The sequence below is a fragment of the Pectinophora gossypiella genome, chromosome 6 (assembly GCF_024362695.1).
Source record: "Pectinophora gossypiella chromosome 6, ilPecGoss1.1, whole genome shotgun sequence".
NCBI classification, from domain to species: domain Eukaryota; kingdom Metazoa; phylum Arthropoda; class Insecta; order Lepidoptera; family Gelechiidae; genus Pectinophora; species Pectinophora gossypiella.
Genome location: NC_065409.1, coordinates 2,307,255 through 2,323,198, shown reverse-complemented (window position 1 = coordinate 2,323,198; position 15,944 = coordinate 2,307,255). Strand labels below are relative to the sequence as shown.

Sequence of the window (15,944 nt, the reverse complement as noted above, 5' to 3'; positions counted from 1 at the left end):
CGCCTCAGCAGGTACTCTAAGTACGTACTTATAAGTGGTAAGTACTTTCTTCAATTCGTGCGGCGTACGACATAATTTATTCCGATAAGCACAAGGTTTGAAACGCTCGTGTAATTAGTAATTAAGTCTATACTTAATTAGTAGGTATATACCTAGCCGGTCATTTTTAACCTAAACAAAACAACCACAGTTTAAATTAATCATTTACAGCTAGCGGAAAATATCTTCTTACGCGCCTGAAACAACTTTCAGAGCAATCACTTTATACGCTTGCGTTGCTATAAAAACTTTACCAGGCGCTTTACACAAAGACACCATAAATACTTTTTCGACGCGACCAACGAAACCATCGATACGTGTCAAGTAAACGTCAAAACCAAGATATGACGGGGCTTGAGGAATGAACTGGAATTTCATGTTCGCTGGTCGCCAGGATGAGCCCAACGGATGGACACGGGCCAGCAATACGTTGAACAAGTGGCTATGGGGGGCTTTGTGTTGTGGCTTGCCAGGAGTCCCTTGTTACTTCTGCAGCTGCTGTGAGAGGCGAGACGCGACCGGCGAGAGGGAACGGCCCAGTGTTAACCGTTAGTACTGTGATATTAACTTCTTGACATTTTCTTTGACTGCGAAAACAAATAGTTTCAAGCAATTGGCTTCAAACAACCTTCGAATTGCAAAGTGGGTCTACCTGTGAACTTATTATTTAGGTAATGAGTGTAACGTTAACATTATGATCAGAATATTTTGATTAAGTTATCATAATGGTTGATGACTGCAAGTTGTCTTTGATTACTTGTGGCTCTGCCTACCCCATTAGGGATTAGGGGCGTGAGTTTATGTATGTAAGTATCATGATAATGGTTTACTCCGCTCAAGAATACATCATCATCATCGTCATCAGCCCATTTCAGTCCACTACTGGACATAGGCCTCTCCCAAGGCGCGCCACAAAACCCTATCGTCAGCCTTACGTATCCAAGCGCTTCCAGCCACCTTCTGCAAGTCGTCCCGCCATCTTGCCAGATTTCGTCCCACTCTGTTTTCAAGAAAAACAAAATCCGACATTTTATCACGTTTTTCTACGAGGTTACAGTGTGCTTTCTCATACAAATTCCATAGTCATTTCGTGTTTTGACGTTTAGTAAAAAGTGACTGATTTCACTAGTTGGAAACTACCCTATTGATGGTATTGTTTCTCATTGACAGAGGCCACGGCAACAGCGGAGCGGATGATGCGCCCTCACCGCCCCCATGCGCCGACGGGGCGCAAATGCACTCCAGAGACGCTCTCAGCTGTCCGTTGCGCCCTATCTCAGCTACAAGGCGAGCCAGCGCCCCCAAAACTAACCGCCGTCGCACAGCCACAACATATACAAGTTCAACCCGGCTAGGGCACACTAAACGAGGCCTAACGCCGCTCTATACAAGGCCTAACGCCGCTCTATACAAGGCCTAACGCCGCTCTATACAAGGCCTATCGCCGCTTTATACAAGGCCTAACGCCACTCTAGGCCTCAGTCACCTTGAAATATGGGTTGAGGATGGACTTCCTATTGATATTTGGGAACCTTTTAAAGGGATGGATTGGCACATAACATAAGCTTACGACTTTATCCCAATTGGGGTAGTCAAAGATACATCCTTTGCAAGATGAACTAAGTAACAACACCTCACCGAGCTTTCTGTGGACACTGACATTTGGGAGAATTCCTATGGAACATAATTCCGCTTCCAATTAAATGCTTTGGGATGTAATGGTGCCAATTCCTGTAAACACCATCTAATTTTATTTTTAAGTTATATCTGTCGTTTTCTTATCCGCCGAAAAAGAAAGGGACGGATAATCGACAAGCATAAAATTTCTGACAGAATTAAGTTGACAGCACATGTCAAACGGTTTGCATACCAGCGAGATACCTTTTTGATTCGCCCGGGTTATTCATTAATTTACTCATTCTTCCTAAAATTAAGAACTGTCAATCATCCGTCCCTTTCCTTTTCGGCGGATAAGAAAATGACAGGTATAACTTAAAGTAAAATTAGGAGATGTCTGCAGGAATCGAGGGCATTGTTGACTTCCCGTTGACTAACCAGAATTATCATTCGCGTAAATGAGTATTTCAGTTTACAGTTTACTTTGTAAGTACTTACATTTCTTCCAAAACTCGGCTATTCTTCGAACAAGCAGGTAATACAAAAAAACACAAGAAAGTAGCTTACAGAATACAAGTTAAGTACGCCTTCATGTCGTTTAGTGACCTATGATGAGTGGAACTCTTGAAATCTTTATAAGAAAGCAAAGTTTTCTACGGTTTTATTACATTTTTTTACAGTAATTGTTGTATGGTATATATACAATTGGCGTTAATAGGAAGGCCATCCAAACCCAAAGATAGGGTAACCCAGTCACGGAGTAGAAGAAAGAAGTTGGAAAGGCGCGCATTTTGCATGAGAACCGCCGTCTCCGGCTCAACCCCACTCTCTTTTACTACTACTCTTGCAAACAGATAACTACGATAGCTCTACTGCTTCTCAAATTCCATAACCACTTTACCGGCAATGTATATTTTATGCGATAGGCTGCAATTTTATCACTACATTTTGTAAGATACTAACATACAAATTTTTTTTTAAATAAATATATCCGTCCGTGCTAAGGTTTTTAGCTTTCCTGTGATAAGGATGGATCTCTTTGCATGAAAGTCGATATTTGAATTTCTTCCCTGCAGGTTATAATACACAAGACGACTTTTTAATAACTATCGTGGAACTCCGTGTGTCGTAAGGTTTGCGGACGAGTGGAGTGCAAAGTTGGAATATGAACTATTTGCTCATACTTGTATGGCGCGCGTTTCGCACTCAATTGGCCCTTCCAACTTCTTTCTTCTATTCCGTGAACCCAGCCATTCTGGTAGATAATCTGTGTACAGTGTGTAAATACGCGTTACTTATTTTATAGTGTTATACTTATTGCTTATTGAATAAATGTACTTTACTTTTATATTTTTCCGCTTTGCCAATAAAAAATCAAAAACGGTGAACGAATGTACTCGTTTACAAAAGCAACGTACGTAGACGTCGAAAAGCAGTCTGTGATCTGGAACTTTTTCGTATCACGTCGAAATAAAATGTCAGTTATAAATAAAAACGTACAAGAACGTTACATTTCCATAGTAAAGGTGACTCTAAGATATAGCGCCACAACGATCAAAATCTCAGACCTTTACCGCCACTAGATATAATTTTTTCACACTTTGATTACGAGTCTGCTTACCCCGGTGAGAGATAGCCATGAGTTTATGTATGTATGTTGATTACGAGTCGCAGACACATTAACGCGCAACGTCATTACACGTCGACGTTACGTATTTCATAGAATAATCCGCGATGTTTTTTGACACAACTTATGTACATTAACGTTTTACCATTGGTCTAACATGCATAGGTTAAATATTCGTCGCTTGTTTCGGAACGAATATAGACGTTGCCGGACGTGTTATGTCGTTGTTCTAAAATATCTATCAAAATCGTTCAATCTTAAAACGTGTGGTTCAACGTATTATGTACATGACGACTTCCGTTGCTTGCCTTCTTCTTCTTCTCTCGTGTGGGTTGTGTGGTCAATAACCGACATTGAGCTGCCAGGGGCCCCTGATATAGTTCATATTACTCATATAACAACTACATACTAAGTAAATAGTATCCGGGACCGACTGGTTCACATGCCCCCCGAAGCAGGGATCATCTTATTTTTGGACAATCGAGTGATTTGATCTACCTGCAGTGTCTAAACCTGATATTATATTGTTATGTCCTCTAATTTTTATGAACAGACCAAATGTGTTAGCGGTTAGTTAGTATTGTCAGTTCTATACTTTTGTGACAGAATATTCCACTTGATATCCCTATACCTCCGAATCATGGTCTGAACCATCCCTCAAAGTTTTCGTTACGATGTCACTAACACATTATCTGTGCCTAAAGGTTCGTAGTTAGCAGTTTTACGACCACCACGCTTACCTTCGTTACGGATATCAACGATTGACGTAGGTACAAAAATTAAAACAATATTTTTCAACAAAAAGTTAATTGAAATCGTTTCCGTTAATATTTATCAAATAATTTGAGGTCGCAAACATACATTGGACGAGTCATTCGAATAAAAAAATAATTCAAAATAGTGTTGGTACTCACGATTGTAATTAATGATTTACACACTAAGTTAGCCAGATGTAAATAAACTAAAAAATATTTGAAATTAATGCTTGCGTTATACTTAATTTGTACTAAGTATGCACACTTATTGGGCTAATTGGGTCCCAGTATAAGATATAGAAAGAGGATAGAGGGTCTGCATCAAATAGCGTAACGTGATTTACGACTATATCCCAATTGAGGTAGTCAGAGGTACATCAACCAAAATGGTCCAGTGGTATGTGCGTTGGGCTCACGGTCCGGAGGTCCCGGGTTAAAATCCCGATGGGGACACAAAAATCACTTTGTGACCCCTAGTTTGGTTAGGACATTACATGCTGATCACCTAATTGTCCGAAAGTAAGATGATCCGTGCTTCGGAAGGCACGTTAAGCCGTTGGTCCCGGTTACTACTTACTGATGTAAGTTAGTAGTGGTAACATGAGCTATGTCAGGGGCCTTTGGGGACTCAATAGCAACCCTGACACCAGGTTTGATGGATTTGGTAATCCACCTCACAACCCACACGATAGAAGAAGATCAATCGCAAGATGTACTAAGTACCCAGACCTTACCAAGCTTTCTGTTAGACCAACTTGATAGGTGGTATCACCGTCCATAATGGTCGAGCGAACTGCAACCCTCTTTTTTAAGTAATTGAAAACACATGGGTACATACGTACATAAAGTCAAGCCCACAATGCCTACTAGGGTGGGTAGTGACACAAGTAACCTACTTATTCCTCAAATGTCATTATTTTTCATTAAATTGCACTAACAGTGCATCCATCTGTGAAATGTATTCGTCTAACAACTTGTTCTTATAAATGAAGCAGAAAATATTCGGATTCAATTACGTAAGTACAGGTAAATACAATGATTTCCACAATGACTACCGAGTGACTAATTACACACGATGTGAGAATGATAAAAGATAATAGTCATATATAAACAAGCCTTCACAATTACGCGTTTAGCAGCAATTTATTAAGCCGAGGTAGTTCCTACATCGAACAACTCCCGGCTGGCACAATGCCGTGTCTAACACATCATTACGTCACGCCTCTCGATCACAGAGCCTTGGCACCAAGCTCACGAAGATCAGTAATGACAAACCCGCGGATGCCTTAGCCCTCTCAACTACTCATTATAAACACACGCAAAAACAGGAAAAAATAATTCGGGCTCGCTTCGAAAACCATTGGTACTACGCCAGTCGCGTCGTCCACACGCATTCTATTTTTGAATTTTCATAAACCGCGCGAAATTTTATTTTTTTATTTACTTTAATTAATTATAAATTTTTAAAATGAACCTAAGGCTGCATGTGTTTTTCTGCCAATTCATATGGCTGATCGCGGTGTTGAACGGCAAAAGTTTCCAAGGGGTCCCTGGCTACGGTAGAAACCTTATTATCAAAGCTTTGCCCGCGATCGAAGACTACCAAAGTAATGTTTATGAAGTGTTTATGGAGCCTTACCTCTATGTAAGTATTATTTTCAAAACCATTAAATTCTTTATTGCACGTAAACAGTTACAAACTAATTACAAAATAAGCACAACTGCAATAAGGCCGCCTAAAGTTAAAGTTTACTTTTCTTTCCAAATATTTACTTTTCAATAAGGGACTCTCCAGGCTATTGTTCATCAAAAACCATATATATGGCGTTGTACAGCTTTAAAGTGATAATTACCTATTTTCTAATTACTCTGGTAAGTACATAATTATTCCAAAATACAATGTAATCGCAGAAGCATATCGACGGTAAAAAGCAATCCTGCTGTAACCCACAAAATGCAAAATGTTCACCAGAGCCCAAAAACTTTTGAAAAAATTGAAAAAAAATCATATCTCCTAAACTATTACGCCTATAAATGTGATTTTTAGAACCAAAATGTATTTTTTGATTATCTATCAAGTCAAATAGCTAAAACTTACTAGAAGTTAATTTAAGCCTATGTTTGTGTGGGTTACAGCAATCACACTTTTTTTTCTGTTACACAAAGTTGCTGTAAATGAAGCAGGTAAATGTATGGGCCACTGAAAATCAAGTACTTTATTTATACGCAAAATTGTTGTAATTCACTTATAATAACTATTCCTATATAGCAATTTTGATGTAAATGACATAAGTCTGTGTTAGCTGGTGCACTTAATTGTCTTAACTAACAGAAGTTGTGAAATGATAATAAAATTAAAATGATGTAAGTATGGAATGACATTTATATGAAGTCATTTTAAAATGTTAAAGAACATAAACCCACTAATAAATAGCTAAATTATGAAATTAAAAATTGCCATCTTGCATACACCTAAACAACAATAGTGTACTCCGACTGCTTAAAGCACGGGAAATACTACCTGTAGCGTGCTATACTATTTAACAGGTAAATTCGCACCCTTCGTGGAAAAACGCAGTAAGTTGATTTTATCGACTTTTCAGGAGCTAAAAAAAACTGTCCTACTAATTAGTTATAAGTCCTGGAAATAACCTTCAAAGAGAAAATAATAGCAAAATGTAGCCCGGATTGACCCACATTTATTATTTTTTAATTAATTGTGTATATTTGAAAAAAAAATAAAAAAACACGATTGCGTAGATATTCCACGAAACTATAATCAAACGTTCCGTTTTAAGTACAGACACTGCTTTATTATTACGTAGTGCAAACAACATTGACAGTTGTAACTTTACCTACAACGTTGTTCACCTTCCGATTTTATCGTACTCGGATGTTGTAAGTATTAGTTACTTCGTTCTTACACGAAAAATTTTAACAAAATGTTTTGCGTAAGTTGAGAAACCTATTTGTTCCACGTGAAAGTAAATGATCTTTGATAGTGTAACTATAGAAATTGCTTTTTTAATAAGGAAATATCTCAAAATAATTGTATGTATCTTTAAATACTTGTTTGTTGCAGGGGTTAGTCTAGAATATAGAAGTATGTATGCTCATACATTATACGGGGTGGCCCAGAACTTCAAGTTCAAAATGAAAAATTAGATAGAGTGGCTCATTGGCTACTAGAAACACCCCCATGTATGTTCAGCCATTATTTATTATTATTTATAGTTTAGGAGATATGACCTATTTTGTACCTTTTTTCTAGATTTTCTAGCTTACTGCAGTAATCATCATTTTGTCGCTATCCCTTACTTCATAATTATCTTATTATACTTCATAACTATGTCTAAAGACATATACCGCTAGGTAAAAAAATAAAAACAGTCAAATCAAAGATAAAAAAAAAGTTATTGGAAGTCAAAGTGAGAATCGGACCAAAATTGTCACAGTTGTTAAAACTTCGCCGAAGAATAATTAACACATGAGATTGGCATGGACGCTGAAAGTAAGTATCTCTGAAAAACTGCTCCATTTAATAGGCTTTTAGACACATCCAAAAAAAGTACCCTTAATAGGAGCAAAAAACTAAGTAATTAGACCTCAAAGATTGCAAGATAGACAGATTTGAAGGAAAAATTACATTCTCATACAATGTAGGTAGCTGCTTCTTTCTAACGTTGTTAAAGGTGCTCAAAGACACATTTTCAATAAAAAAATCACGCTCATAATCGCTAACAGGGTAGACACAGCAACAGTCTGAAGACAAAACTTGCAGTCACTTTTGGTATTCATATTGTAATGAAGGAAAAAGTTTGGGTATCCCAAAACCGTTACTACATACATACTATGAGATACTAAAATAAAATCTTTCTGTCTTAAAATCTTTGAGGGCTAATTACTTAGTTTTATGCCCAGGAGGTCGCGGGAAGCCGCTGGATGCGGGCAGCGCAGGACCGATCGTCGTGGAGATCCTTGGGAGAGGCCTATGCCCAGCAGTGGGCGTCATACGGCTGATGATGATGACCCTATTAAGGGTACTTTTTTGGATGTGTCTAAAAGCCTATTAAATGGAACAGTTTTTAAAAACACTTTCAGGGTTCATGACAATCTCATGTGTTTATTATTCTTCGGCGAAGTTTTAACAACTGTAACAATTTAGACGAATTCTCACTTTGAATTCCAACTTCCAATGACTTTTTATCTTTCATTCGACGGTTTTTATTTTTTCACCTAGCGATACACATCCAGGTATAGTTATGAAGCAAAATAATTAGAAATTAGAAAGAAAAAAATTGAATTATTAAGAAAGGGATAGCGACAAAATGATTATTTCTGAAGTAAGATAGAAAATCAAGAAAAAGGTGTAAAATGGGTCAGATCTCCTAAACCGTAAATAAACGCTAAACATACATGGGGGTGTTTCTGGTGGCTAATGAGCCCCTCTATCAAATTTTTCATTTTGAACGTGAACTTTTGGGCCTGTATATTGAAATAAATAAAATCAGTGTTAAATTAAGTGTTTATTCTAATTTGTTTTAAAAAAATGAATATTTATTTACTAGCTGTGCCGAAAGCCGTTTGACCCGCATGGGTTTTCAGTTTTCAGGGAGTTATTTATATTTGTAATTAAAATCTAACTTTGAATTTTAAAACGTTTATTAATTATTACATGCATAATCACAAAATATATTTATACGGTACATTTTGGCACTTGCCTTTATTAGAAAAACCTTCATTTTTAGTTAGTCATTAAGAGTTTTCTTGAACATTTTGCTCCTTTCCGATCACCCCCTCTTTGCTTTTCGGTAGAACCTGCAAATGACAAAATATAAAAAACTATTAAGTATGATAATAAATTACTAAAAAGAAAAATAACCATTAATACCTATTATAGTAAGCTTAGAGATGAGCCAATTTTCCAACGTATCCAAAAAAGCGACAGTGTCAGTGATAAAAATGTATGTGATTACATGTCAATCTCTCAAATCATTGTCACTGTCGTTTTACGTACTTAATAGTTTGCAACTTGGCTAAAACCCCATAAAAGCCAGTTGGTTTGCATAAGAGATAACTCTAGAAAAAACTACATTAAGCAAATCAAAAATATTTGTGGTTGTTATGATAAGAGGAAAATAACAGAATAATTATACCACAAATACACAGGCACTGACTATTTCAGAGAAACTTTACCACGCGCCGCTTCCAGGTTAGTAGGTAAATACCTATATCAATCTAGAATACAAATACTGAAAGGATATTCCGGCATACAAAACATGGAACGTTTTCAGCTGCTTATCTTACCGGCCAAGTCGTAAATCAGAAATGGTACTAAAATTAATTTTAATATTAGTACTATTTCTTAATTACCGACATACATAAGTACTCAAAGTGACACCCATATCGCAGCCGAGCGGCGAGATCACTAGGACATTGCAGTCTGCTTACCGGATTGCCCAAAAGTAAGATGATCTGTGCGTCGGAGGGCATGTTAGGCAGTCGGTTGCGGCTTAAATAAGTATGCAGGTGTGTCGTCGTTACATGAGGCATGTCAAGGACCTATGACGGCTCCGTAGTAACCCTGATACCAGGGTAGATGAGGTCAGTCAATTGTCTCAACCCACACGAGAGAAGGAGAAGTTTACTCGACTTTAGTAGGATACGGATAGGTACATACGAACCTTGAAGAGAATGTGTCTCATGTTGACTACGACGAGAAAATATCCCATAGTTTCTTGAAATATTTTTGCATTTCTGGTCATTCTTCCACTGGGTTGTACTGGATTGGGTTGCAGTATTAGTGGAATCTGTTAATTGTAACAATGGTTTAAATACATTGTTTGTAGGTAGGTACATAATGGACGTTAAGAAATAAAAAGGACCCATTACCAAATCACCCTAATAATTAGACACAAACCTAGATATTTTATCGTTATTTAGGTATTAAATAGAAGGTTAGTACCAATGCGTTAATAATAAAATGCATATCAAACTCAAGCGAACAAATAACAACAAAATCAAGGGTGTTTTTGCAAAAGTTAACTTATATAACTAGGTAGATTATTCACAACCACGCCGAAATACTACAGTTGATACTTCTGTGTAAACTTTACAAAACAAAATATTTATAATATTAATAGTCTAATAAATAGTAATATACTAAGTAGGTAAGGTAATAGGTACTTACCTAAAATCTAGCTAGTCTATTTATAAGTAAATAATTACTCACCATCTTTGATTTTGTCCAAGTTGAGCATACGTATAATCCTTGGGTTTTTTACTTCCACACAAAGATATACACGCTTCGAGTAGCCACCATGAACAAATTAAATAGAGAGATAATTATTACATCTATCCAACATTCGTCAATCATGACTTTTTATTCTAACAAAAATCGACCTTATTATTACTACAATGCGATCGTTATTTGTAGGGTCGTATGCTGACTGACGGAATACCGTGGTAAAACCACGATCACAAATAGACAATCAGCTTTCACTCTACAAATAACGATCACAGTGAAATATTAATAAGGTCGTTTTTTTATAAACTTCGTCGGCAATAATTTTGTCTATGGGTGATCTTTGTTTTACCGTGGTAAAACCACGATCAGCATACGACCCTACAAATAAAGATCACAGTACAGTAATAATAGGGTCGATTTTTGGTTGAATAAAAAGTCGAGATTGACAAAAAATTGGTGGATAGATGTAATACCTCTCTAATATCGCCGGCGCGGCGTAAGTACAGTAACCAAATAAAACGTAGGGATTTACGCTAGTGATAACTAAGTATATTAAATTTATTTAGGACATTAATAAGTAGTATATATTTGTAGGTAATTAGAATAACACGACAAATGATTCAAATTATTGCCTTTAAAAGAATTGTATTCATATTTACGAAGAGTATAGTGTAAAATATGTCATCGAAAAATGAAGTTAAATGAAATAACGTAATAGTAATATCAAACCTTGCTTGGAAAAAACTACGTATTTATATTTACACCAAACCGTTACGCTAAAAGATTCGCAGAATAGGCAAGTAGCTGGAGTTACACCAAAAAGTAACGCTACAAGATTCGTGAAAGAACGAAGTAACTAGACGTACAACCATTGTCGTGTCGTATAATGTCGTGAAACATGTCAGTACGTTTACTTACGACTCGACCATCCTAAAAAACTTTCGTGTAAAATCGACGTAAGTGTTATTATGACTTTACTATATGGGAAAATTAGAAAAAAAAATCATGTATTTATACTTACTTTCTTATTATGGGGGAAAAATATTTTTATCAATGTTGCACAATTTCATTATTTTTGTAATATTTTCTTCATTTTTACTGATATCGTAATGAAAATTTGTGAGAAGGTGTATTCGTGTACGCTGAATTGAATGGTGCAATAAAAAAAAAATGTCGCTAGTCCACTTACTGCGTTTTTCCACGGGGGGTGCGAATTGTGAGATCAAAAACATTATACACTACTCCTACCTAGGCATCTAATGAAGAAAATACTTCTGTTGATTTGCCGCAAATGGCATTATTTACTTGGCTAGACAAATGGGGGGCGCTGAGGGCTCGTACCCGGTACAAAATATAAGACAACAGGGTTGAGGGTGCCCAGTTAGGCAGATTAGCCGCTGTACTTAAAGCTTTGAAGGTACTCGGAGCCAACCTTTTTCTGCGGCTACCCACTCTGCGCCCTGAGGCGTGAAGTAGGAGGTGTATTTTAAAGTACTCTCTTGCGCGGTGACAAACGATACCACCGTTAACGCTCCTAAACCAGCTAGTCTCACCGGGAAGGGAGTGGTAGCTAGTGCTCTGTGGGACGGCCCGCTAGGCTTCGTAATAGTACAGTCCTGCCACGCCTAGGCCGTTAAGGTCGAAGCATGGCTCTCCCAATGGCAGGCGTGACAAAGGAACGAACGCGCACATTTGTTCGCTCGCGCATCCCTATGGCGCCAGCTGCTGTCTCGAGCCGCAACTCGCCGCACACCAAATACGACGCCCACGCCATACTTCGCTGGCGGAGATCTTCGGTCATATCCTTTTCCAGTGCCCCTACCCCAACTCCCTAGAGCAGAACACGTCGGGAATAAGAGGATAACAACACCGCCAGAACGGTAGCCAACGCACCAAAACCTATACCGATCTCCGGTTTCTCCATGCCCTCCTTGGACATGGAGACGACACCACCGCGCTCATACGCGGCGGTTTACACTACCCCTGGCTCACCCCCACATGCGCCTCCATGTCCATCCCTGCGGATGACGCCCACGCCTGCGCCCGCTGAGTTTGCAACCACTGCTCACATTTGCGAGCAAGAAGGTTCCGCCCACAGTGGTGGATCATCTGCCCAATTGGACGCACCAATTCCGACAGGTGTGGGATAAGTTAGGCCATGTCCCCAATGCGCGTCCGTACGGCAAAAGAGTACCCTTCCTGGCGAAAACCAATGAGGAGTTCAGGCTTTACCAGCGTTACGTCACCAACCTGGAGAAAGACACTGGTCTCTTTTGGTTCACGTACACACCCCCTATGGAACATTCGCTGAAACTGGCGACCCGCGGATTACCGGTGGATACCGACATCGCAAAACTCGAGGAGGAGCTGAAGAACCGAGGCTACGAACAGGTGTATATCCGCCCCATCCAGGCCCGCACAGGCAAGCCTGGTTGCATTTTCTTCGTGGAGATCCGGCAAACACTGGGGCCTGGTATAAAAGTCAAAGCATAGAGAAGACCCAAGCGCCACAGTGCCACCACTGCCAATAATTCCGGCACTGCAGCCACAACTGTCATCGTCCCATAGCCTGCGTGCGATGCGGTAAAAGCCATGCGGCGAAAGACTGCATGCCTCCCCGTGAGGAACCGGCTACCTGTTGCAACTGCAGCGGACTTTACCCGGCTAACAGCTCATCCTGCCCGGTAAAGGTGCGCGAGCTGGCAACACGAATGGAGGGCACTACGCCATCAACGAGTGCAAGAGCCTCGAAACCCACAGCAGCAGCTACCGTCACGAAGCATCCCAGCGAACTGACAGCCCAGAATTCGCACATGGCAGCGGCAACCGTCCAGATGGGCATAAACCGCACAGGTCGAAGCCCTCACGCAAGAAGGCAAAACCTGCCCTGTCTGCCGCTGTGGATTCCGAACCACCACGACCAACACCAACCGCAACAATAACAGCGGTCGCCGCCCCTCCATAGGAGAAGAAGGCCAGGCGGAGACATTACTTCCTACACTGAATAATCTGGAGATGCTGGAGCAGACTATTCAGCTACTCTACGATATCCTGGACGCCATCCGAAGCAAGATAGACTCGGTGCCCATTATAGTGAGAGGCTTTACCTCACTACTAATCCAGTTCAGTGGCGGTATTGAACATCTCCATTGGACTGCCAACGACTGGACTGGCTGTCCACATCTACTACTCTTCGCAGAATAGTTAGTATTGTGGTCACCTTCGACGGTGAGTGACGTTTCCAAATGGTAGTTAACAGTCGTCGCCCCAAAGCGTCTACCTTCTTCAGACCGAGCAATATGACGGAGCAGCCCTCCAACACCGGACTCGACCATCGCCACAAGTTGACGTGCGCTCACCGGGCCTACCCCAACGGGTAACCACCCGGTGGGCTCGACCTCACAGTGGTAGAAATAAGGATTAGACCAACTCCAAATGGACAATCCCGTGACCCATTCGTATAAGTAATAATAAATAATTAAAAAAATGACTCCATATTGCTAGCGAAACATAGTTACAGCAAATATGTCACTCCTTCCCGACTGTCGCGGAGTAACTGAGCGACGCGGTAACCCGCGGTCATATACGCGCGAGCGCGTATTATAATGGCGGTAAATGCGCATGACCAGTAAATAACGATGTTTTTAAATTGGTGTAAGTTGTCATTGTCTGTAAAATCATACTTGTTTAAAATGTAGTAAACAACGCCGATCAACAGATTATTGTCTAATAAATGTAGTAAACACAGTACGTTACTTAAATGTGTTATGCAATTATGCTGTAACCCGCACTGTTCACCATTTAATAGTGCTGTAACTACAAAGATCAAATTATTTGCAAAAACAAAATTGGTGTAAAAGACATATCACAGAAAAATGCTGTTTTTAATGCTATTTACAGCAAATATTCAGTTGTCTTTTTGGAAAAATAAGCAAAATCCCAACGCTGTACAGAAATTTCTAGAGGTCGTAGAGCCATGGGAATAGGACCATTCGACGCAGAATTTTTTTCTGATTCTAAATCAAAAATAAAAAATTTTTGGCCAGGGTGTGGTTTACAGCAGGATTGCTTTTTACCGTCGATATATAAAAATAGTTGTTGCTTTATATTTGGATCACATTATGCATATTGCTACCTATATTGCTTCTCTTTATTTTGATCAGAATAATAATGGGTGGAAGTTGTAATTGTGCCTGGGTGTAATAAAAAGGGTCATCATTATGCCCAAATACAAAGATAAAAGATGCGTATGTCTGTTATCCACGAAATTAGATAGTTAAACGAAAAAAAATCTCTGCAACGCCATCTATATATTGTTTTTGAGGAACATAGCCTGAAATGTCTTCATTGCCTCTATTGTTGACTCTACATTGTACGTAATTGTAAAAAAATGAACTTAACCGGGGTTACTGTTATTTCATCTTCAAACTGAATCATTACTTAGTAGCTATTTTTTCTGAAACCTAGGAACTAAATAAGTATAGCTGCCTAACTTTTTATGAAAGTTTTTTGAACTGAGTCCAGTAACCGTATCAACAGCAGAATTTACTCAAATTCTAAATTTTTTGCTAAGGTTTCTGAACTCTTAAAATTGGACAATTTGCGGAGTTTTGCTTATGGTCACAATAAAATTATGTATATGGTTTTCTAATATACTTAGTTTAAATTGTCACGCAATTACTAGCATAACGGGGGTAAATTTTCCATAATTTGAAAATGTAGACCTTTCTTGTACCTTTTTAGGATTCTGAATTTCTTAGGTCATCCTACTAATTTAAAATGTTTTCATCACCTACAATCTTTCTTTGTCATTAGCACATTTCTCTTTTATCATTGCTTTACCTACTCACGCCTATTTCCCACCGGGGTAAGCGGAGACTATATGGATTTTCATTTGTTTCAGCATAAGTACTTCTCTTGCTTTCTCCGTTGTCAGCAGTCGTTTCACAAACGCGCGCCGGTTCAGCATATAAATTTGCTATATTTTCATTAAGTATCTAAAACAAATTTCGTATGTTGAACCTTCGATCATACAAGGGTATTTTGTTTAATTTTGCATGATACAATGCATCTATCAATATATACCTATATGATCGAATTGTTGAATGTTGAACACGCATTAGATACTTGCACTTCTTTCCTACTCGCCCATTGTCAATGATTGTTCCCTTTTCATATCTCACTTCTAGAATATTCTCTTACTCTTCCTCGTTACGGCTAAGATTTTGTCATCATCTTCCTTCTACTTCGTCATCTCTATTTTCATATTTTGTTAAAATTAATTTTCTCATGTCAAACACACATTCTGCACTTCTTCTCATCATAATTCTAGAAGATTCTATTTCTGTTTCCACTCTTTATGAGCACAAATTCTTCTCTCTGCATTTTTATTTTATCCATCTTCTCTAATTCGGTTTCTTCTCTAGTCTCCTGCCGTTTTCTTGTCTTCTCTCAAAGACCACGTAGAATGTCCACGAATGGGTTTCTTTTTCAGGACCTCTCCAGACCAGTGTATCCAGTATCTGGGGAACGTAATCAGAAACAAATCGATTTGGCTTTGGTAAGTTACGTTGGGTAAGGTTATTTAGTTCACATAGATTAATCCGTAACAGCTGTGGTCTAGTCGTTAGAGCGTTGGGATCACGATCAGCAGGGCTAA

At 38.9% G+C, this 15,944-nt stretch overlaps 2 protein-coding genes and 1 long non-coding RNA gene across 4 annotated transcripts in view; 2 read left to right on the top strand and 1 right to left on the bottom strand.

Moving 5' to 3' along the window:
- The first annotated feature begins 4 nt into the window (after positions 1–4).
- LOC126367399 (uncharacterized) lies at positions 5–2,207 on the top strand. The gene is made up of 2 exons (XM_050010909.1): positions 5–587; positions 1,210–2,207. The coding sequence occupies exons 1-2, from the start codon at positions 401–403 to the stop codon at positions 1,392–1,394; spliced, it is 372 nt and encodes a 123-aa protein (XP_049866866.1). The 5' UTR covers positions 5–400; the 3' UTR covers positions 1,395–2,207.
- Positions 2,208–5,265: 3,058 nt separating this feature from the next.
- LOC126367374 (superoxide dismutase [Cu-Zn]-like) overlaps positions 5,266–15,944 on the top strand; it is a 22,231-nt gene continuing 11,552 nt past the window's right edge. The window contains exons 1-2 of one of the 2 annotated variants that reach the window (XM_050010877.1): positions 5,281–5,683; positions 15,780–15,845. In XM_050010877.1, coding sequence (XP_049866834.1) covers positions 5,507–5,683; positions 15,780–15,845 — 243 coding nt within the window. In that variant the 5' untranslated portion in view covers positions 5,281–5,506. Of the gene's footprint in view, positions 5,684–15,779; positions 15,846–15,944 lie in introns of both variants that reach the window. The other variant, XM_050010878.1, reaches the window with a different exon arrangement.
- On the bottom strand, positions 8,683–10,350 carry LOC126367406 (uncharacterized). The gene is made up of 3 exons (XR_007566475.1): positions 10,271–10,350; positions 9,723–9,848; positions 8,683–8,856 (listed from the first exon to the last, which is right to left on the bottom strand). It is a non-coding gene; the product is annotated as an uncharacterized LOC126367406 (long non-coding RNA).

Coding starts and splice junctions, on each gene's coding strand:
- LOC126367399 (XM_050010909.1), top strand. CDS start 401: ATGAACTGGAATTTCATGTTCGCTGGTCGCCAGGATGAGCCCAACGGA. Junction 588..1,209: donor GGAACGGCCCAGTGTTAACC/GTTAGTACTGTG, acceptor TCTCATTGACAG/AGGCCACGGCAACAGCGGAG.